Source organism: Bombina bombina, chromosome 3, assembly GCF_027579735.1.
Source record: "Bombina bombina isolate aBomBom1 chromosome 3, aBomBom1.pri, whole genome shotgun sequence".
NCBI lineage: Eukaryota > Metazoa > Chordata > Amphibia > Anura > Bombinatoridae > Bombina > Bombina bombina.
Genome location: NC_069501.1, coordinates 410,004,515 through 410,029,689, shown reverse-complemented (window position 1 = coordinate 410,029,689; position 25,175 = coordinate 410,004,515). Strand labels below are relative to the sequence as shown.

Here is a 25,175-nt window from a genome sequence, read left to right as displayed (position 1 = left end):
AAAACAAAAAACTGGAAGAAGCACGTAGTAAGGAATTCTAGTTTTGTCTTTTAACCATGGAATGAAAGGAAAGACATTTGCTTAAAGGGATATGAAACCCAAGAATTTTATTTTGTGATTCAGACAGCATACAATTTTAAAAAAAGTTTACAATTTACTTATATTATCAAATTTGCTTAGTTCTCATGATATTATGTTTTGAAGAGATACCTAGGTAGGCATCTGGAGCACTGGATGGCAGGAAATAGTGCTGCCATATAGTGCTCTTGCAAATGCATAACATTCTTGCAAAACTGCTGCTATATAGTGCTCCAGAAATGGACGGGCTCCTAATCTTACGTCTCTGCTTTTAAATAAAAGATACCAAGAGAACAAGTAAATTAAAAAGTTGTTGAAAATCGCATGATTTGTCTGAATTATGAAAGATTTGGGTTTCATATCCCTTTAAATACTCCCACATCCTATCCACCTCTTTGCATCCAAATCAAGATATACACATAAAAACAGACACCATTGCTATGATCTTCTCACTTCTTTAACCAGTCAACACAGTAGATTTGCATAATCAACAAATGCAAGATAACAAGACAATGCAATAGCACTTAGTCTGAACTTCAAATGAGTAGTAGATTTTTTTTTCTGACAATTTTAAAAGTTATGTATTTTTCCATTCCCCCTGTACCATGCGACAGCCATTAGCCAATCACAAATACATACACGTACCATGTGACAGCCATCAGCCATTCACAAATGCATACACACTTATTCTTGCACATGCTCAGTAGGAGCTGGTGACTCAAAGTTTAAATATAAAAAGACTGTGCACATTTAGTTAATGGAAGTAAATTGGAAAGATGTTTAAAATGGCATGCTCTATCTGAATAATGAAAGTTTAATTTTGATTAAAGGGATATTGAACCCAAATTTTTTCTTTCATGATTCAGATAGAGCATGCAATTTTAAGTAACTTTCTAATTTACTCATATTATCAATTTTTCTTCATTTTCTTGCTATCTTTATTTGAAAAAGCAGCTATGTAAGGTTACGAGCAATTTTTGGTTCAGACCCTGGATAGCGCTTGTTGATTGGTGAATACCATTTAGCCACCAATCAGCAAGTACAACCTAGGTGCTGAACCAAAGATGGGCCGGCTCGTAAGCTTACATTCCTGCTTTTTTAAATAAAGATACCAAGAGAACAAATAAAAAATGAAAGGAGTAAATTAAAAAGTTGCTTAAATTGCATGCTCTGTCTGAATCATGAAAAAAAAAATGTGGGTTCGGTATCCCTTTAAGTGTCCCTTTAACCGGAAAAGTTTTTCCATTAATATCCACAGAATTTTCCGCACATATATTCCGCTTGGAATTCAAACATCACATTGCTTATGGGACCATCAGCACGTGTTGTCAAGGACCACTCAATGCAGTACAATTTATCGTATACAGATAGAGTGAACAACAACAACAAAAAAAAGAAAAAAAGAAAATTACAGATACAAAAAAAGATCCTAATCTCGGATGAAACACTAACAAATAAGCTCTTGTGATTCTACTTATCCTAGTAAGCGCGCTTGTACCCCCCATTATCTATCATCTATCGTTTGGCACCGGGAATTTAATTGGGGAGTCTCAAGCTCTAAATACAAGGATCCTAATATGAAGGGCCTAACTTATACCTATTGAATTACCTGTAAAAGAATAGTTCCTGGCTCTGCTAATACCTCAAGCATCGAATAGCTCTTGAGAATATCAACTAACTTGAAATTTCTATAAGAGCGGCGGTGGAAACATGGAGAAGAAGAAGGGGACAGAGGAGGGCTGGGAGGGAGGGAGGGAAAAAAAACCCCACGAGGGAAGGGAAAGAAACCCCTTTCTCTACTGGATTTTATTCAATCCTAAACCATGATCTAGGGAATACACCTCGATCAATTTGATGTGGTACCCAAGTAGAGGATTTATACTGAAAGACCGCCTGTCTCTGCATATCCACAGGGAGGGAGATAATATATTTCTTCCATTTGTTAAAAAATCTAGCAAGCTGTTTCGGATTGATGACTCTTATATTGCATTGTTCCAACACCATTTGATGCTGCACTTCTTTCAAAAAGTCTGTAAATTTAGGTGGATTGTAACTTCTCCAATTTTTTAGAATTAAGTTCCGAACCGACAATATAAGTAGATTGATAAATCTATTGTTAGGAAAGGCAACATTGTATTTACATAAAAAAATATCTGATTTAGGGTCAATTTAATCTTTATCCCCATTATCTTACTAGCCCAAAAATGTATCTTCTGCCAGAATTGAAATACTTTAGGGCAGTCACAGAAACAGTGTATTAAATCTGCCTGTTCCTTACAGCATATAGGGCAGTTCGTTTTATCCTGCCTCCATTTTGCCAACCTAGCTGGTCTAAGATAGGCCCTATTTAATATTTTCAGATGTAATTCTTTCCATGAATGCATACATGTTGCACCGGCTACAAGCATAATACTTTGCCTAAGGGTCTCACTCTCCACCCTCAGCTTTTCTTTAGCCCACTTAGTCGCCATAGCCTCGATGTTTTTCTTACCCAAAGATTTCATAATCATATCATAAAATTGAGAGATAGTGTTCACCCCCTCACGATAATGTGTTATAACTTCCTTCAAATTTTTATTGTCAATCTCAAGGTCTGTATCTTGTCTCAGTTCCCCAAGCCAATGTCTGAGTTGTAGGTATGCAAAAAAGCTTGACCTCGGAAGCTCAAATTTTTGAGAGATACTCTCAAACGAGCGGAGCCTAAGATTATCGCTTTCACAGATCTGTGTTACATAGTTCACTCCTGTTTCCGCCCATGACCCAAATATCGAGGGAACTAAAGCTGCTGGAAAGCTCGGGTTACCAAGTAATGGTAAAAATTCTGATTTCCGATAATCTATTGCCAGCTCCTTGCATATTCTCTGCCATGCCTGTACAATAAATTTGAAGGTCATCAACTGGTTTATTTTATCCGGAAGTTTGCTAGCCGTATGGTGTAAAATCGCCTTTAAGGTGAAGGGTTTTATCAAGCTAGATTCCATCTCGTAGAACGAGACTAGATTCTTTTCAGTGATCCAATCCAGAGCGAATTTAGCTACCGCTACATAATTGTAGAATTTCAAATGGGGACAAGCCATCCCTCCGAAAGCTTTTGGTAGTGTTAACTTAAATATAGAGATCCGAGGTTTCTTGCCTTGCAATATAAAATGGTTAAAGGACTGATTAAGAAACACCAGATCTTTCTTATATAAAAGTAGTGGAAGATTCTGCAAAAAATACAAAATTTTAGGGAATAGCACCACTTTAATTAACATAATTTGAGCGGTAACTGAAAGCGGGAGGTTACCCCAACTCTGTAGCTTCATAGCTAACCCCTTAATACATTGTTTAAAATTGAGCTTGTACCAAAAATTAGGGTCCCTACTTAACTTGATTCCTAGGTAGGAAATCTGTGTAGATTCTATAAATGGATGGTTACATTGGTCTATAGGTTTACGTATCATAAGATCTCCGATTTTCCATAATTGATTTTGTACCCTGAGAACGAGCTGAACAAATTGCAGATTTTTAATAATCGGGGGATAGACACAGCCGTGTTGCTGAGAAATAGTAAGAGATCGTCAGCGAAAAGAGATAGGACTAACTTGTGCCCTCCTAACTGGATGCCCTGCAGTTCTCGCCTTAAATAAACAGTGTAGAGTTTTATTGCAAAGGGATTTAAATCTCCTGGCTCAGATGAGATGATATAAATGGTCCTCCAGCACTGTAAGATCCCTCACAAATTTTTAAAAAGGCAGATTTTGCTATTCTTCTCCAAAGGGCGCTCCCTGTATTTCTGGATGTGATGAAGAGACAAGCCCAGTGCAATATAGAATGATATGAGAGTTTTGCTGCATTTATACTTTGTGCTTTGTTTGCCCCTTAGAGAAGTATAGCAACATTTGCCTCTCTAGAATCTTGTGAGAGATCTCTGTGTTGGAGGATCATTAGATCATCTCAACTGAGCGGAAAGCTTTATTGGAGTCCTCTCGCTGCGACTTCCAGGTTCCACCTTTTTTATAGCATTCAATGAGCCCCTGTAACATCTACATCAGGCCCACAGTGTGTGTATGTGTGTGTGTGTGTGTGTGTGTATGTGTGTATATATATATATATATATATATATATATAATTCAGTAGAGTTGACGAACAGCAACTTAATGTTTAGGAGTAAAATACATTACTTTCTGGTCAGAAGACAGAATATTTAATGTTCTTTAAAAAAAAAAATCTTCAAATACAATTATTTTCTTTAAGGTTGGGAATTATCCACTTACCTTTTCCAGCTGGCGGTACTTTAGTATAAGCAGCACACAGCAGGGCCTCCTACATTTGTGCACATTAATGCTAACAGGCCCTAGTAGTTTTGTTGCTCCAAAAACTGAAATATTTGGAACAAACAAGGCTTAGAATTGCTAGTTGTCCATTATTGAACTGGATAGCAAACAGGTGTTCAGTGCAGTCTATTAAAAAAAAAAAGACAATTTATATGTTTACTGCTAAATTTTTAAATCCCACCTATGCCTCAATACTATTATTATTGTTATTATTATAAGGTATTTGTAGAGCACCAACAGATTCAGCAGCACTATAAACATAGGGGGTATACTATACTCAATACTATAGAAACATAGTGCACAACAAAGTGTCACTACTCTTGACGTGCATTACACGTCAAGAAAACTCTTTATTGTGTGTTACTGGCAGCTAATGGTAGAAATGGGTTAACACACTGCTTTTATGTGTATTACAAGCAGCTGATTTGCCTGTAACTGTCAGTCAGGGGAATAAAACCACTGTCCGAATGTGAATTAGAGTTAGGGTGGAGCCTAAAGTAAAATGTTCAGGATAACTTACTATCCATCCCCAACGTTTTTGTGGAGGACAACTGAAGACCCTAACAAGGCTTAACAACCCTGGTGCGTTTGCTGGGGTTCAATTCCTAGGTATCTCTTCAACAAAGAATACCATGGGAACAAAGCAAATTTGATAATAGAAGTAAATTTTAAACTTTTTCAAAATTGTATGCTCTGTCTGAATCACAAAATATTTTTGGGGGTTTTATATCCCTTTTAAATGTTTGATTATATGGGTATGTTCATTTTAAATTTTAATAAACAAAATTGTTTCCAGGTTTTATAAAAAGTGAAATATTTTGCTTTAAAGCACAATCAAACAAATATACAACTCACAATCATCAGCCTACTCCAAAATGTTTATTGTTTAAAAAGATAGATAATCCCTTTATTACCCATTTTCCAGTTTTGCACTGTTAGGTAATCACAGAGGTAAAAAGTGTAAGCATCTGCAGACTGCCTCCTTATCTCAGTTCTTTTGTGCGCACAATGTTATCTATATGACACACATGAACTGCTGTAGCTGTGTCAAACTGTGAAAAACTATCAAAATGCACGAAGATAAGAGACGGACTTCAATGGCTTAGAAATTAGCATATAAGCCTACCTAGGTTTAGATTTCAACAAGGAATACCAAGAGAACAAAGCAAATTTGATGATAAAAGTAAATAGGAAAATTGTTTAAAATTGCATGCCCTATCTGAATCATAAAAGTGTAATTTTGACTTTACTATCCCTTTAACAAACTGGCTAGACTCACAAAAAACATAATTTATGTAAGAACTTACCTGATAAATTCATTTCTTTCATATTAGCAAGAGTCCATGAGCTAGTGACGTATGGGATATACATTCCTACCAGGAGGGGCAAAGTTTCCCAAACCTTAAAATGCCTATAAATACACCCCTCACCACACCCACAATTCAGTTTAACGAATAGCCAAGAAGTGGGGTGATAAGAAAAAAGTGCGAAAGCATATAAAATAAGGAATTGGAATAATTGTGCTTTATACAAAAAAATCAAAACCACCACAAAAAAGGGCGGGCCTCATGGACTCTTGCTAATATGAAAGAAATGAATTTATCAGGTAAGTTCTTACATAAATTATGTTTTCTTTCATGTAATTAGCAAGAGTCCATGAGCTAGTGACGTATGGGATAATGATTACCCAAGATGTGGATCTTTCCACACAAGAGTCACTAGAGAGGGAGGGATAAAATAAAGACAGCCAATTCCTGCTGAAAATAATCCACACCCAGAATAAAATTTTAATGAAAAAACATAAGCAGAAGATTCAAACTGAAACCACTGCCTGAAGTACGTTTCTACCAAAAACTGCTTCAGAAGAAGAAAACACATCAAAATGGTAGAATTTAGTAAAAGTATGCAAAGAGGACCAAGTTGCTGTTTTGCAAATCTGATCAACCGAAGCTTCATTCTTAAACGCCCAGGAAGTAGAAACTAACCTAGTAGAATGAGCTGTAATCCTTTGAGGCGGAGTGTTACCCGACTCAACATAGGCATGATGAAATAAAGATTTCAACCAAGATGCCAAAGAAATGGCAGAAGCTTTCTAGTCTTTTCTAGAACCGGAAAAGATGACAAATAGACTAGAAGTCTTTCGGAAAGACTTAATAGCTTCAACATAATATTACAAAGCTCTAACAGCATCCAAAGAATGCAATGATTTATCCTTAGAATTCATAGGATTAGGACATAATGAAGGAACCACAATTTCTCTACTAATGTTGTTAGAATTCACAACCTTAGGTAAAAAAATTCAAAAGAAGTTTGCAGCACCGCCTTATCCTGATGCAAAAATCAGAAAAGGAGACTCACAAAAAAGAGTAGATAATTCAGAGACTCTTCTGGCAGAAGAGATGGCCAAAAGAAACAAAACTTTCCAAGAAAGTAATATAACGACCAAAGAATGCATGGGTTCAAAAGGAGGAGCTTGAAGAGCCCCCAGAACCAAATTTAAACTCCAAGGAAGAGAAACTGACTTAATGACAGGTTTTATACGAACCAAAGCTTGTACAAAACAATGAATATCAGGAAGATTAGCAATCCTTCTGTGAAAAAGAACAGAAAGAGCAGAGATTTGTCTTTCAAGAAATTTGCGGACAAACCTTTATCTAAACCATCCTGAAGAAATATAAGTCTTCCAGACTCTATAATATATCTCTCTAGATATAGATTTACGAGCCTGTCACATAGTATCAATCACAGAGTCAGAGAAACCTCTTTGACCAAGAATCAAGCGTTCAAACTCCACACCTTAAAATTAAGGTTTTGAGATCCTGATGGAAAAAAGAACCTTGAGACAGAAAAACTGGTCTTAACGGAAGAGTCCACAGCTGGCAAGAGGCCATCCGGACAAGATCCGCATACCAAAACCTATGAGGCCATGCTGGAGCTACCAGCAGGACAAACGAGCATTCCTTTAGAATATTGGAGAATACCCTTGGAAGAAGAACTAGAGGCGGAAAGATATAGGCAGGATGACACTTGTAAGGAAGAGATAATGCATCCACTGCCTCCGCCCGAGGATCCCTGGATCCGGACAGATACCAGGGAAGTTTCTTGTTTAGATGAGAAGTCATCAGATCTATTTCTGGGAGTTCCCACATTTGAACAATCTGAGGAAATACCTCTGGGTGAAGACCATTCGCCCAGGTGCAACGTTTGGCGACTGAGATAATCCGCTTTCCAATTGTCCATACCTGGGATATGAACCGCAGAGATTAGACAGGAGCTGGATTCCGCCCAAACCAAAATTCGAGATACTTCTTTCATAGCCAGAGGACTGTGAGTCCCTCCTTGATGATTGATGTATGCCACAGTTGTGACATTGTCTATCTGAAAACAAATGAAAAACTCTCTCTTCAGAAGAGGCCAAGACTGAAGAGCTCTGAAATTGCACGGAGTTCCAAAATATTGATCGGAAATCTCACCTCCTGAGATTCCCAAACCCCTTGTGCCGTCAGATACCCCCACACAGCTCCCCAACCTGTAAGACTTGCATCTGTTGAGATTATAGTCCAGGTCGGAAGAACAAAGAAGCCCCCTGAACTAAACGATGGTGATCTGTCCACCATGTCAGAGAGTGTCGTATAATCGGTTTAAAGATATTAATTGAGATATCTTTGAGTAATCCCTGCACCATTGGTTCAGCATACAGAGCTGAAGAGGTCGCATGTGAAAACGAGCAAAGGAGATCGCATCTGATGCGGCAGTCCTAAGACCTAAAATTTCCATGCATAAAGCTACCAAAGGGAATGATTGTGACTGAAGGTTTTGACAAGCTGAAATCAATGTTAAACTTCTCTTGTCTGACAAGGACAGAGTCATAGACACTGAATCTATTCTAGAAACCTAAAAAGGTTACCCTTGTCTGAGGAATCAATGAACTGATTGGTAAATTGATCCTCCAACCATGAACTTGAAGAAACAACACAAGTCGATTCGTATGAGATTCTTCGAAAATGAGAAGACTGAGCAAGTACCCAGATATCGTCCAATAAGGAAATACCAAAACCCTGTTCTCTGATTACAGAAAGAAAGGGTACCGAGAACCTTTGAAAAAAATTCTTGGAACTGAGGCTAGGCCAAACGGTAGAGCCACAAAACTGGTAATGCTTGTCTAAAAAGAGAATCTCAGACACTAAAAGTGATCTGGATGAATCGGAATATGCAGATACACATCCTGTAAATCTATTGTAGACATATAATGCCCTTGCTAAACAAAAGGCAGGACAGTCCTACAGTAACCATCTTAAATGTTGGTATCCTTACATAACGATTCAATATTGATAGATCCGGAACTGGTCTGAAGGAATTGACCTTCTTTGGTACAATGAAGAGATAAAATAAAACCCCAGCCCCTGTTCCAGAACTGGAACTGGCATAATTACTCCAGCCAACTCTAGATCTGAAACACATTTCAGAAATGCTGAGCCTTTGCTGTGTTAACTGGGACACGGGAAAGAAAAAAAAATCTCTTAGCAGGAGGCCTTAACTGAAGCCAATTCTGTACCTTTCTGAAACAATGTTCTGAAACCAGAAATTGAGAACGGAATTGATCAAAATTTCTTTGAAGAAAACGTAATCTGCCCCATACCAGCTGAGCTGGAATAAGGTCCGCACCTTCATGGGTACTTAGGAGCTGGCTATAGGTTTTCTATAAGGCTTGGATATATTCCAAACTGGAAATAGTTTCCAAACTGATACCGCTCCTGAGGATGAAGGATCAGGCTTTTGTTCCTTATTGTGAGGAAAGGAACGAAAATGATTATTAGACCTAAATTTACCTTAGATTTTTTATCCTTTGGTAAAAAAGTTCCCTTCCTTCCAGAAACAGTTGAAATAATAATTTATTACCCTGGAAAGAAAAGGAAAGCAAAGTTGACTTAGAAGACATATCAGCATTCCAAGTTTAATCCATAAAGCTTTTCTAGCTAAAATAGCTAGAGACATATACCTGACATCAACTCTAATGATATCAAAAGATGGTATCACCAATAAAATTATTAGCATGTTATAGAATAATAATAATGCTATAAAATTATGATCTGTTACTTGTTGCGCTAAAGCTTCTAACCAAAAAGTTGAAGCTGCAGCAACATCCGCTAAAAATATAGCAGGTCTAAGAAGATTACCTGAACATAAGTAAGCTTTTCTTAGAAAGGATTCAATTTTCCTATCTAAAGGATCCTTAAATGAATTACTATCTGCCGTAGGAATAGTAGCACATTTAGCAGGAGTAGAGACAGCCCTATAATCTTAGGGATTTTGTCCCAAAAAAACTCTAATCTGTCAGATGGCACAGGATATAATTGCTTAAACGTTTAGAAGGAGTAAAAGAATTACCCAAATTATTCCATTCCCTGGAAATTACTTCAGAAATAGCATCAGGGAGATTAAACACTTCTGGAATAACTACAGGAGATTTAAAAACCTTATTTAAACGTTTAGATTTAGTATCAAGAGGACCAGAATCCTCTATTTCTAATGCAATTAATACTTCTTTAAATAAAGAACGAATAAATTCCATCTTGAACAAATACAAAGATTTATCAGCATCAACCTCTGAGACAGAAACCTCTGAACCAGAAGAACCATTATCAGTATCAGGATGATGATGTTCATTTAAAAATTCATCTGAAAAAAGAGAAGTTTTAAAAGACTTTTATGTAAACTAGAAGGAGAAATAACAGACATAGCCTTCTTAATGGATTTAAAAAATAAAATCTCTTATGTTTATCAGGAACACTCTGAAAATTAGATGTTGACGGAACAGCAACAGGTAATGTAACAGTACTAAAGGAAATTTTATCTGCATTAATAAGTTTGTCATGACATGCAATACAAACAACAGGTGGAGAAACAGATACCAAAAATTATAGCAGATACACTTAGCTTGGTAGCTCCAGCACTAGACAGCGATTTTCCTGTAGTATCTTCTGACTCAGATGCAACGTGAGACATCTTGCAATATGAAAGAGAAAAAACAACATATAAAGCAAAATTGATCAAATTCCTTAAATGACAGTTTCAGGAATGGGAAAAAAATGCCAAAGAACAAGCTTCTAGCAACCAGAAGCAATGAAAAAATAAGACTTAAATAATGTAGAGACAAAAGCGACGCCCTTATTTTTTAGCGCCAAATAAGACGCCCACATTATTTGGCGCCTAAATGCTTTTGGCGCCAAAAATGACGCCACATCCGGAACGCCGACATTTTTGGCGCAAAATAACGTCAAAAAAATGACGCAACTTCCGGCGACACGTATGACGCCGGAAACGGAAAAGAATTTTTGCGCCAAAAAAGTCCGCGCCAAGAATGACGCAATAAAATGAAGCATTTTCAGCCCCCGCGAGCCTAACAGCCCACAGGAAAAAAAGAGTCAAATTTTTGAAGGTAAGAAAAAATGATTAATTCAAATGCATTATCCCAAATATGAAACTGACTGTCTGAAAAATAAGGAAAGTTGAACATTCTGAGTCAAGGCAAATAAATGTTTGAATACATATATTTAGAACTTTATAAACAAAGTGCCCAACCATAGCTTAGAGTGTCACAGAAAATAAGATTTACTTACCCCAGGACACTCATCTACATGTTTGTAGAAAGCCAAACCAGTACTGAAACGAGAATCAGCAGAGGTAATGGTATATATAAGAGTATATCGTCGATCTGAAAAGGGAGGTAAGAGATGAATCTCTACGACCGATAACAGAGAACCTATGAAATAGACCCCGTAGAAGGAGATCACTGCATTCAAATAGGCAATACTCTCCTCACATCCCTCTGACATTCACTGCACGCTGAGAGGAAAACCGGGCTCCAACTTGCTGCGGAGCGCATATCAACGTAGAATCTAGCACAAACTTACTTCACCACCTCCATCGGAGGCAAAGTTTGTAAAACTGAATTGTGGGTGTGGTGAGGGGTGTATTTATAGGCATTTTAAGGTTTGGGAAACTTTGCCCCTCCTGGTAGGAATGTATATCCCATACGTCACTAGCTCATGGACTCTTGCTAATTACATGAAAGAAAAAAGCTTTTCCAAATCATAGTGAACAATGCTAGATATGTGCTAGCCAGAATTTGCAAGAGCAAAAATATACCTGCAGTAATAATGTTAGGACACAAAGTGACTGAATATTTCGATTTAGAATGTAATTGCCAATACCAAATTTTATTCTCTTAAAAGTTCAACGGGAGACTCTCTCAACAGCTGCTTATTAATAATAATAATAATAATAATAATAAAAATATTATTAGTGGACTTTAGTTGGACTGTTTAAATAAGAAACAACACATGAAACTACATCTTCATTTGCTGTGTGTAGGACATAGCTTATTTTCTTGTAATGTATTTTATGTTATGTGTTATGACTGCATTATTTCAATAAAGCTGAATCTTAGAAGAAAAAAAAAGACTAAAATTACTCCTGAAAGCGGGAGAGTAGAGAGCTAAACATTAGTCTATAATAAACGCACAGTTCAAGATAAGAAAACAGTCCTTTGTCAGATCCTATATTAGGAATAGCAGAATGAGTTGGTTGTACTGACATAAAAACTATAAAATCACAATTGATGCTGTTGAACCATTTTAAATCTGTTATACAGCATACGCTGTGCTTTGTTGGTTTCTAACAAAGAAATGTTCGCTTATCTTGAATTGTGCAAAGCAGCTGGCTTATTAAAGTGCATGATTGCTAATAGCATGTCATGACTGTGCTTACAGCTATTAACTGTAACTATTCTGGAATGAACATCATTTGAATGCCAATCATTCGCTTAAACTGGGAGTCTCATTTGAATGGTTAGCGGAAATGTTTTCTGTTAATTAATTACAGAATGCTTAAAGGGACACTCAGGTTAAATAAAATTTTCATGATTCAGATACAGCATGTCATTTTAAACAACTTTCCAATTTACTTCCATTAAAAAAAAATGTGCACATTCTTTTATATTTGCACTTATTGAGTAACCAGCTCCTACTGAGCATGTGCAAGAATTCACTAACTATACATATATGCATTTGTGATTGGCTGATTACTATCACATGGTACAGGGGGAGTGGAAATATACATAACTTTGAAATTTGTTAGAAAAAAATCTACTACTTATTTGAAATTCAGAGTAAATGCTATTGTATTGTCTTGTTATCTTGCATTTGTTGATTATGCAAATGTACTGTGTTGACTGGTCCTTTAACTCTCTACAGCATCTAGGAATCTTTATTTTTTAAGGATTTTTTTTTAAATAGTATAATTTGTATCCTGGTGTGTAGTTTTATTCCATGGTTTGAGTAATGGGATTTTGTTTTTTAATTTCCTCTTGGGTGAGACATCAAAAAGGAGGCCCACAGTACTTAGCCTCACACGTTATTTCACACATGGCTATTTAACAGTAAAAAAACACAGATATTATGTATTCAAAGCAAAAATTACAATGAGAATAAAATGTGTGTGTAGTTATATATATTTATAAATATATATATATATAAATATATATACACACATTATTATTATTATTATTATTATTATTATTATTAGTTCTTTAAATGTTGAAGAGATAAGTGTAAAGGTTTAGTTTCCAAAAAGTAATGGGTGCCACCATGTTGCAACCTAAGTTTCCCTTAAAAAAATATATTTTCTCATCTTATTTCCTCTCCTGTATTAAGGCCAGTTATACATAAATGACTAGATTACCCAACAGGTGTGTGGCATATATGTTAGGCTGACAAATTCTGGAATTTGCATTTCCAAGTCTTGTGGTATTCAGAAAGCCCAATTTACAGTGGGCAAAAGTAAAAATAAATTTTAAAAGTAACATAGTAGATGAGGTTTAAAGAAGACAGAAGTTAATTGAGTTTAACCTATACAGATTCTACCTTATTTACAATAAATAAGCTGTCAATTGAACATAAATTATTTATCCCAATCAATCATATCTCTTCTGTTTTTAGCCAGAAATTTAATTAAGCCATTTTTAAATTTATCTAAAATATTGGCATTCACTACCTCCTTAGGCTGTGTATTCCACATTTTGATTGCTCTCATAGTGAAAATATGTTTACGTTGCTGGAGATTAAATCTCCTTTGCGCAGGCCTTAAAGTGTGACCTCTTGTCACAAACAACTACCTTGGAATAAACAGAGCTTCAGCCAGCTCTGTATATGGGCCTGTAATATATGTGTATAAAGTAATCATATCACCTTTCATGCACCTTTCTTCTAGAGTAAACCTCTCTTCATAGTCTGAAATAGACTCGTGCTGGGAATGAGTGATTTGTTTTTGCTTGTTCTTTTTGAGAATTTTAAATTTCCACACTCTCCGTGCACTGAGAGCAGTAACCATATATATTACACCGCATTTATATATATATATATATATACACAGTATGTATATATATATATATATATATATATATATACACACACATATATATAAATACATATATATGTATATATTCATATACATATATATTTAAAGAGATTTCTCTGTTAATAAATATGTAAAAGTACTTTTAGCCCGTTTTTTTTTTTTTTTTTTTCAAACACCTCACATCTCATGACTTTGAGCCCTTATAACTTATCCGTGGAATATTTTTATTAAACATTTTTTATCAGACAGTGTTAACATGAGTGTAACTGTACATTATAATGCATTTTTGAGGTGTTTTATGCAATATTTTTAATTTGCAGTGTTTACCAATGAGCAATGCGTGATCGCGACCTCATTTACTACCTGCACAAAGACTCATTTTTGCCCTAACGCAAGCACATGGGAGCGTTTCACTTTTACTGTAATCTAGACCTATTTTATAATTATAAGCATACTATTAAGATTATTCCCCACCTCCCACTAGTCATGGGGGCTGTAATTCCAGTGCTAATGTGTTTGCACATGTGCAGCAACTCTCCTTCCGATACCAGTAGTGTAACCTAGGTTCCAAATTGGTGGGACCCATAATAAGAGGCAAATGCATGAAATGTGTTTCGTGCCCCTATATAATGTAAAATGTAACCCATCTACCTTTGCAGTTCTTTTTCAGAAGCTTCCGCTGACTGAGCACCCTCTCTACCTGCGCCTTCTGGCAGGACCAGACACTGAAGTGCTGAGCTTTGTACTGAAGGAAAATGAGACAGGAGAGGTACAGGTAAGCTTTGCTATTATGTGGCTATATAAGTCACTGGTTTTCAAACCTGTCCTCAGGCGTCTCCAACAGGCCAGGTTTTCAAGATTACCTTGGATGACAGCAGGTAAAATAACCACGTTTAGTTATCAGCTAATTATTTCACCTGTGCTCCAGTTCAGATATCCTCAAAATGTGACCTGTTAGCGAGGCCTGAGGACAGGTTTGAAAACCAGTGATCTAAGTGAACATCACACTCTATTCATATCAAAATGTGAGCAAAGTGAGAGCCACGTAAATGAATAATATTTCATATCTCAATACAGATTATACAGGGAGTGCAGAATTATTAGGCAAGTTGTATTTTTGAGGATTAATTTTATTATTGAACAACCATGTTCTCAATGAACCCAAAAAACTCATTAATATCAAAGCTGAATCGTTTTGGAAGTAGTTTTTAGTTTGTTTTTAGTTATAGCTATTTTAGGGGGATATCTGTGTGTGCAGGTGACTATTACTGTGCATAATTATTAGGCAACTTAACAAAAAACAAAAATATACCCATTTCAATTATTTATTTTTACCAGTGAAACCAATATAACATCTCAACATTCACAAATATACATTTCTGACATTAAAAAACAAAACAAAAACAAATCAGTGACCAATATAGCCACCTTTCTTTGCAAGGACACTCAAAAGCCTGCCATCCATGGATTCTGTCAGTGTTTTGATCTGTTCACCATCAACATTGCGTGCAGCAGCAACCACAGCCTCCCAGACACTGTTCAGAGAGGTGTACTGTTTACCCTCCTTGTAAATCTCACATTTGATGATGGACCACAGGTTCTCAATGGGGTTCAGATCAGGTGAACAAGGAGGCCATGTCATTAGATTTTCTTCTTTTATACCCTTTCTTGCCAGCCACGCTGTGGAGTACTTGGACGCATGTGATGGAGCATTGTCCTGCATGAAAATCATGTTTTTCTTGAAGGATGCAGACTTCTTCCTGTACCACTGCTTGAAGAAGGTGTCTTCCAGAAACTGGCAGTAGGACTGGGAGTTGAGCTTGACTCCATCCTCAACCCGAAAAGGCCCCACAAGCTCATCTTTGATGATACCAGCCCAAACCAGTACTCCACCTCCACCTTGCTGGCGTCTGAGTCGGACTGGAGCTCTCTGCCCTTTACCAATCCAGCCACGGGCCCATCCATCTGGCCCATCAAGACTCACTCTCATTTCATCAGTCCATAAAACCTTAGAAAAATCAGTCTTGAGATATTTCTTGGCCCAGTCTTGACGTTTCAGCTTGTGTGTCTTGTTCAGTGGTGGTCGTCTTTCAGCCTTTCTTACCTTGGCCATGTCTCTGAGTATTGCACACCTTGTGCTTTTGGGCACTCCAGTGATGTTGCAGCTCTGAAATATGGCCAAACTGGTGGCAAGTGGCATCTTGGCAGCTGCACGCTTGACTTTTCTCAGTTCATGGGCAGTAATTTTGCGCCTTGGTTTTTCCACACGCTTCTTGCGACCCTGTTGACTATTTTGAATGAAACGCTTGATTGTTCAATGATCACGCTTCAGAAGCTTTGCAATTTTAAGAGTGCTGCATCCCTCTGCAAGATATCTCACTATTTTTTACTTTTCTGAGCCTGTCAAGTCCTTCTTTTGACCCATTTTTCCAAAGGAAAGGAAGTTGCCTAATAATTATGCACACCTGATATAGGGTGTTGATGTCATTAGACCACACCCCTTCTCATTACAGAGATGCACATCACCTAATATGCTTAATTGGTAGTAGGCTTTCGAGCCTATACAGCTTGGAGTAAGACAACATGCATAAAGAGGATGATGTGGTCAAAATACTCATTTGCCTAATAATTCTGCACTCCCTGTATAAGAAAATTCTTATAAATATAAAACATATCAGCCTTTAGTGCTCTTCATTTGCTGGATTTAAGATTTTTTTTTAACTTGTCAACTGGGTGGGATCAGTGATAATAGTGCTTTTTTGTGTGTTTTCTACAAGTAGTAATAGTCAAGCGACTATTCAGGAACAAGTCTTTAATCTTGGCGCAATTACATTTCTTTACAGTTTTAAACTGTATCCTTCACTTTCTTTTATTTGATGTCACCAAGTACATTTTATACTACATAACCTGCATTTCTGAGCCCAGACAGATAGAGCATTATTTATATTCTTTTGAGATGGGTTTGTAGCTTGTATTTATTTATATGCTTTATTGAATTTGCAAATAATTGTACAACAGGCATTTGAACAGGATTTGGTTACAGACAGTAAAAGGTGTACCGTTATTATAATGATCATCATAAACAGTTTATAAAGGGGAAAAATAGCGAGTTGACAATGCCTATAAAAATCGGTAACAGCGATGGGTATATCAAAATGAATAAATAAAATCGGGTAGAATCAATAGCTCATTCACAGAAATTAAGAGCAATACGCTATATGTAAGTGAAGAAACAATATATAATTCAGTAGGCCTCCCAATAATACTCTATAAATGCAAAAGGTTCTAATTTACCATTAAAGCTGTAAACTACTCTTTAATGGGAGAGGATATATTCCACCTCCCTGAACCATTGGGGAAAAAGTGAGCACAGACACATTCTCCAAGTACCTGCGGATTAAACTTTTAGCACAGTTAAAGGAACATTCCAGCCAAAATTGGAATCCACACATGGGTACATTTTAGTACTTGAATATAAGCATTTTTGTAATACACATGTATTAGAAATAATGCTTCTAATAAAAGTTATAGCTGTTTCAAAGTATATTTAAGTATGCACCGTGCACCAGCATTTTAAACACAACACTTGCTCAGGGCACCTAAGGTGCTTTTATCACTCAATTTGTTAATTGCTGACATGATACAAGCCCCACTGGGACTCTGAGCAGCTGCGGTATTTAAGTGCTGGTGCACTGAGAATATCTAGCTATGCTTCACATGCACGTGCAGAGAAAAATGCCAGCACTAAAACAGTGATAACATATACTAGAAGCATTTTTGCCAATACATGTATATTGTAAATATGTTTCTATTCAAAGATGTAATTTACCTATGTGCAGTTAAAGGGACAGTCTAGGCCAAAATAAACTTTCATGATTTAAATAGGGCATGTAATTTTAAACAATTTTCCAATTTACTTTTATCACCAATTTTGCTTTGTTCTCTTGGTATTCTTAGTTGAAGGCTTAACCTAGGAGGTTCATATGCTAATTTCTTAGACCTTGAAGCCCACCTCTTTCAGATTGCATTTGAACAGTTTTTCACCACTAGAGGGTGTTAGTTCACATATTTCATATAGATAACACTGTGCTCGTGCACGAGAAGTTATGTGGGAGCAGGCACTGATTGGCTAGACTGCAGGTCTGTCCAAAGAACTGAAAAACAAAATTTATGCTTACCTGATAAATTTATTTCTCTTGTGGTGTATCCAGTCCACGGATTCATCCATTACTTGTGGGATATTCTCCTTCCCAACAGGAAGCTGCAAGAGGATTACCCACAGCAGAGCTGTCTATATAGCTCCTCCACTAACTGCCACCTCCCAGTCATTCGACCAAAGACAAGCAAGAGAAAGGAGAAACTATAGGGTGCAGTGGTGACTGTAGTTTAAAAATTAAAAAACACCTGCCTAAAAATGACAGGGCAGGCCGTGGACTGGATACACCACAAGAGAAATAAATTTATCAGGTAAGCATACATTTTGTTTTCTCTTGTAAGGTGTATCCAGTCCACGGATTCATCCACTACTTGTGGGATAGCAGTACCAAAGCTATAGAACACGGATGAAGGGAGGGACAACGCAGGCGCTTAAATGGAAGGCACCACTGCCTGTAAGACCTTTCTCCCAAAAATAGCCTCCGAAGAAGCAAAAGTATCAAATTTGTAGAATTTAGAAAAAGTATGAAGCGAAGACCAAGTCGCCGCCTTACAAATCTGTTCAACAGAAGCCTCATTTTTAAAGGCATTTTAAAGGCGCTCTAGTGGAATGAGCTGTAATTCTTACAGGAGACTGCTGGCCAGCAGTATCATAAGCTAAGTGGATTATACTTCTTAACCAAAAAGAAAGAGAAGTTGCTGAAGCCTTTTGGCCTTTCCTCTGTCCAGAGTAGACAACAAACAATGCAGATGTTTGACGAAAATCTTTAGTAGCTTGTAAATAAAAAAAAGCATGAACCACGTCAAGATTGTGTAATAGACGTTCCTTCTTTGAAGAAGGATTAGGACACAGTGACGGAACAACAATCTCTTGATTGATATTCTTATTGGATACCACCTTAGGAAGAAACCCAGGTTTGGTACGCAAAACTACCTTATCTGCATGGAAGATCAGATAAGGGGAATCACACTGCAAGGCAGATAACTCTGAAACTCTTCGAGCCGAAGAGATAGCTACCAAGAACAGAACTTTCCAAGATAAAAGCTTGATATCTATGGAATGCAGAGGTTCAAACGGAACCCCTTGAAGAACTCTGAGAACTAAATTTAAACTCCATGGCGGAGCAACAGGTTTAAACACAGGCTTGATTCTAACTAAAGCCTGACAAAATGCCTGAACGTCTGGAACATCCGCCAGACGCTTGTGCAAAAGAATAGACAGAGCAGAAATCTGTCCCTTTAAGGAACTAGCTGACAATCCCTTCTCCAATCCTTCTTGGAGAAAAGACAATATCCTCGGAATCCTGACTTTACTCCATGAGTAACCCTTGGATTCACACCAATGAAGATATTTACACCATATCTTAAGATAGATTTTCCTGGTGACAGGCTTTCGAGTCTGAATTAAGGTATCAATGACCGACTCGGAAAAACCACGTTTTGACAAAATCAAGCGTTCAATCTCCAAGCAGTCAGACGCAGAGAAATTAGATTTGGATGTTTGAAGGGACCTTGAAGTAGAAGGTCCTGCCTCAGCGGCAGAGTCCAAGGTGGAAAGAATGACATGTCCACCAGATCTGCGTGGCCACGCAGGAGCTATCAAAATCACCAAAGCTCTCTCCTGCTTGATCTTGGCAATCAGACGGTGGAAACACATAAGCCAGGTTGAAAGACCAAGGCGCTGCTAGAGCATCTATCAGCGCTGCCTTGGGATCCCTGGACCTGAACCCGTAACAAGGAAGCTTGGCGTTCTGACGAGACACCATGAGATCCAGTTCTGGTTTGCCCCAAAGTTGAATCAACTGTGCAAACACCTCCGGATGGAGTTCCCACTCCCCCGGATGAAAAGTCTGTCGACTTAGAAAATCCGCCTCCCAGTTCTCTACTCCTGGGATATGGATAGCTGATAGATGGCAAGAGTGAACTTCTGCCCATAGAATTATTTTTGAAACCTCCAACATTGCTAGGGAACTCCTTGTTCCCCCTTGATGGTTGATGTAAGCTACAGTCGTGATGTTGTCCGACTGAAATCTGATGAACCTGACCGCAGCTAGCTGAGGCCAAGCCTGAAGAGCATTGAATATCGCTCTTAGTTCCAGAATGTTTATCGGAAGGAGTTTCTCCTCCTGAGTCCACAAGCCCTGAGCCTTAAGGGAGTTCCAGACTGCACCCCAGCCCAGAAGGCTGGCATCTGTCGTTACTATTGTCCAATCTGGCCTGCGGAAGGTCATACCCTTGGACAGATGGACCCGAGATAACCACCAGAGAAGAGAATCCCTGGTCTCTTGATCCAGATTTAGTAGAGGGGACAAATCTGTGTAATCCCCATTCCACTGACTGAGCATGCAGAGTTGCAGCGGTCTGAGATGTAGGCGGGCAAACGGCACTATGTCCATTGCCGCTACCATTAAGCCGATTACTTCCATACACTGAGCCACTGAAGGGCGAGAAGTAGAATAAAGAACACAGCAGGAATTTAGAAGTTTTGACAACCTGGCCTCTGTCAGGTAAATCTTCATTTCTACAGAATCAGAGTTCCTAGGAAGGAAAGTCTTGTGAGAGGGGATAGAGAACTTTTTTCTTCGTTTACTTTCCAACCATGCGACCTCAGAAATGCCAGAACAATGTCCGTGTGAGACCTGGCAACTTGAAAAGTCGACGCCTGTATCAGAATAAGGGGCTACTGCTATAGCCCACGGCCTTAGGACCGCTAGAAGGGACCCTAGAACCTTTGTAAAGATTCTTGGTGCCATTGCCAACCCGAAGGGAAGAGCCACAAACTGGTAGTGCCTGTATTGACCCTCCTGGATCATAGGAAGGATGGTTCGAATAGTCTCCATCTTGAAGGATGGGACTCTGAGAAATTTAAGATCTTGAGATCTAAGATTGGTCTGAATGTTCCCTCTTTCTTGGGAACAACAAACAGATTTGAATAAAAGCCCTGTCCCTGTTCCTCCTGCAGAACTGGGTGGATCACTCCCATAACTAGGAGGTCTTGAACACAATGTAAGAATGCTTCTCTCTTTATCTGGTTTGCAGATAAAAGTGAGAGATGAAATCTCCCTTTTGGGGGAGAGGTTTTGAATTCCAGAAGATAACCCTTGGACACAATTTCCAATGCCCAGGGATCCTGGACATCTCTTGCCCAAGCCTGGGCGAAGAGAGAGAGTCTGCCCCCTACTAGATCTGTTTCCGGATCGGGGGCTGCTCCTTCATGCTGTCTTAGAGGCAGCAGCAGGCTTCTTGGCCTGTTTCCCCTTGTTCCAAGCCTGGTTAGGTCTCCAGACCGGCTTAGACTGGGCAAAAGTTCCCTCTTGTTTTGTGTTAGAGGAAGTTGAAGCTGCGCCACTCTTGAAGTTTCGAAAGGGCCGAAAACTAGACTGTTTGTTCCTTAATTTGTTGGACCTGTCTTGAGGAAGGGCGTGACCTTTTCCTCCAGTGATGTCAGAAATGATCTCCTTCAGTCCAGGCCCGAATAGGATCTGTCCTTTGAAGGGAATGTTGAGAAGTTTAGACTTTGAAGTCACGTCAGCTGACCAGGATTTAAGCCATAGCGCCCTACGCGCCTGAATAGCAAAACCTGAAATTTTAGCCGTTAGCTTGGTTAAATGAACAACGGCGTCAGAAACAAATGAATTGGCTAGCTTAAGGGCCCTAAGCTTGTCAATAATATCTTCCAACGGGGTTTCAACCTGTAGAGCCTCCTCTAGGGACTCAAACCAGAAAGCCGCGGCAGCAGTGACTGGGGCAATGCATGCAAGAGGCTGGAGAATAAAACCTTGTTGAATAAAAATTTTCTTAAGGTAACCCTCTAATTTTTTATCCATTGGATCTAGAAAAGCACAACTGTCCTCGACAGGGATAGTGGTACGCTTAGCTAGAGTAGAAACTGCTCCCTCCACCTTAGGGACCGTCTGCCATAAGTCCCGTGTAGCGGCGTCTATAGGAAACATCTTTTTAAAAACAGGAGGGGGAGAGAATGGTACACCTGGTCTATCCCATTCCTTAGTAATAATTTCAGAAAACCTTTTAGGGATTGGAAAAACATCAGTGTAAGTATGTACTGCATAGTATTTATCCAATCTACATAATTTCTCTGGAACTACAATAGTGTCACAGTCGTTCAGAGTTGCTAAAACCTCCCTGAGCAATACGCGGAGGTGTTCAAGCTTAAATTTAAATGTAGACATATCAGAATCAGATTGAAGTATCTTCCCTGAATCAGAAAAATCACCCACAGATTGAAGCTCCCCTGCTTCAGCTTCATTATATTGTGAGGGTGTATCAGAGATAGCTACTAAAGCGTCAGAGAGCTCTGTATTTATTCTAGTCCCAGAGCTGTCTTGCTTTCCTTGCAATCCTGGCAGTTTAGATAATACCTCTGTAAGGGTATGATTCATAACTGCCGCCATGTCTTGCAAGGTATACACAATGGGCACGCAAGATGTACTTGGCGTCCCCTGAGCGGGATTTATAGGATCTGACACGTGGGGAGAGTTAGACGGCATAACTTCCTCCTTGTCAATTTCTTCTGGTGATAAATTTTTTAAAGCCAGAATATGGTCTTTGTAATCTATAGTAAAATCAGTGCTTTTGGTACACATTCTCAGAGGGGGTTCCACAATGGCTTCTAAACATAATGAACAATGAGTTTCCTCTATGTCAGACATGTTTAAACAGACTAGTAATGAGACCAGCAAGCTTGGAAAACACTTTAATAACTGTAAACAAGCAAAAAATAAAAACGGTACTGTGCCTTTAAGAGAAAAAAACAATCACAGAAACTGCTAAAACAGTGAAAAAAAGCAGTAAATCTTACGAAATTTTTACAGTGTGTATAATAGGCTGAAAGAGCATTGCACCCACTTGCAAATGGATGATTAACCCCTTAGTTTCAAAACCGGATCAAAAAAACGATATAAACGTTTTTAAACAGTCACAACAAACTGTCACAGCTCTACTGTGGCCCTACCTGCTCACACAACGACTTTGGAAGGCACAAAAACCCCTTAGAGAGGTCCTATATGTTCAGGGGACTCCTTCAGGGAAGCTGGATGTCTCAAGCTGCAAAAACTAATGGAAAATAGGCCCCTCCCAACCTGTACTCACAGTGAGAGGGCCTTAAAAAACTATCCCTAGGCAAAATCTAGGGGTCGATCCGATATAAAGAGTCGCCCGCAAAAGCCGGCGACGCAAATATTTACGCTGATTTGGTATCCTATATACGGCGTAACCTAGAAGTTACGCGCGTATATTTCTGCCGTCGCCCGTAGTTTTTTGGGCCATAGGCAGGTATACCAAACCAGCGCAGTTTGGTATCCAATATGCAGCGTAAGGACTTACGTGGCGAAAATGGAGAAAACTTACTCCATTTTCACCTCGCCACAAAAAGCAGCCGTAGTAAGCCTTACGCTGACTATTGGAGCCCCGTAACTTCCTAAACTGGCTGCTAAAATAAACCTAACACCTAACGCATGCGCAATGTCTATCTCCCTGTCAACCGCGATCTGCTAAAATAAACCTAACACCTAACGCATGCGCAATGTCTATCTCCCTGTCAACCGCGATCCCCCCCCCCGAAATCCCTAATAAAGTTATTACCCCCTAAACCGCCGCTCCCGGACCCCGCCGCCATCTACATAAACTAACCCCCTACTGTGAGCCTCTAAAACCGCCGCCATCTACCTTATCTATCCCCTAATCTGACCCCTTACACCGCCGCCACCTATATAAAAATTATTAACCCCTAATCTAATCCCCCTATACCGCCGCCAGCTATATTAATATTATTAACCCCTAATGTAAGCCCCTTACACCGCCGCCATCTCTATTAAAATGATTAACCCCTAATTTAATCTACCTACCCCGCCGCCAGCTATATTATCTATATTAACCCTAAGTATATTATAGTTAATATAGGTATTACATTATATATATTAACTATATTAACCCTAATTATATTAGGGTTAATATAGTTACTATAGTATTTATATTAACTATATTAACTCTATCTAACCCTAACTAAATTTATATTAAATTAATCTAATTCATTTATAAACTAAAATATACCTATTTAAATCTAAATACTTACCTATAAAATAAACCCTAAGATAGCTACAATATAATTAATAATTACATTGTAGCTATGTTAGGGTTAATATTTATTTTACAGGTAAATAGTTAATTATTTTAACTAGGTATAATAGATATTAAATAGTTATTAACTATTTAATATCTACCTAGTTAAAATAATTACCCAATTACCTGTAAAATAAATCCTAACCTAAGTTACAAATACACCTACACTATCAATAAATTTAATAAACTACAAACATCTATCTAAAAATACAATTAAATTAACTAAACTAAATTACAAAAAAAAACAAACACTAAATTACAAAAAATAAAAAAAAGATTACAAGATTTTTAAGCTAATTACACCTATTCTAAGCCCCCTAATAAAATAATAAACCCCCAAAATAAAAAAAATTCCCTGCCCTATTCTAAATTAAACAAATTTCAAAGCTCTTTACTTTACCAGCCCTTAAAAGGGCCTTTTGTGGGGCATGCCCCAAAGAATTCAGCTCTTTTGCATTCAACAAATACAATCCCCCCCCCCCATTACAACCCACCACCCACATACCCCTATTCTAAACCCACCCAAACCCCCCTTAAAAAAGCCTAACACTACCCCCCTGAAGATCTCCCTACCTTGTCTTCACCACACCGGGCCGAACTCCTGATCCGATCCGGGCGATGTCTTCCTCCAAGCGGCAAAGAAGAATTCTTCCTCCGGCGATGTCATCCTCCAAGCGGCAAAGAAGAATTCTTCCTCCGGCGACGTCTTCCTCCAAGCGGCAGCAAAGTCTTCATTCTTCCGGCGGCATCTTCAATCTTCTTTCGTCGCTCCGCCGCCGCGGAGCATCCATCCCGGCCGACTGCTGAACTTGGAATGAGGTACCTTTAAATGACGTCATCCAAGATGGCGTCCGCCGAATTCCGATTGGCTGATAGGATTCTATCAGCCAATCGGAATTAAGTTAAAAAAATCTGATTGGCTGATTGAATCAGCCAATCAGATTCAAGTTCAATCCGATTGGCTGATCCAATCAGCCAATCAGATTGAGCTCGCATTCTATTGGCTGATCGGAACAGCCAATAGAATGCGAGCTCAATCTGATTGGCTGATTGGATCAGCCAATCGGATTG

At 38.4% G+C, this 25,175-nt stretch overlaps 1 protein-coding gene across 2 annotated transcripts in view; it reads left to right on the top strand.

Moving 5' to 3' along the window:
* Positions 1–25,175, top strand: part of RASSF5 (Ras association domain family member 5) — a 368,602-nt gene that overhangs the window by 326,173 nt on the left and 17,254 nt on the right. For both annotated transcript variants that reach the window (XM_053706593.1, XM_053706594.1), the window contains one exon: positions 14,471–14,586. In XM_053706593.1, coding sequence (XP_053562568.1) covers positions 14,471–14,586 — 116 coding nt within the window. The remainder of the gene's footprint in view (positions 1–14,470; positions 14,587–25,175) is intronic.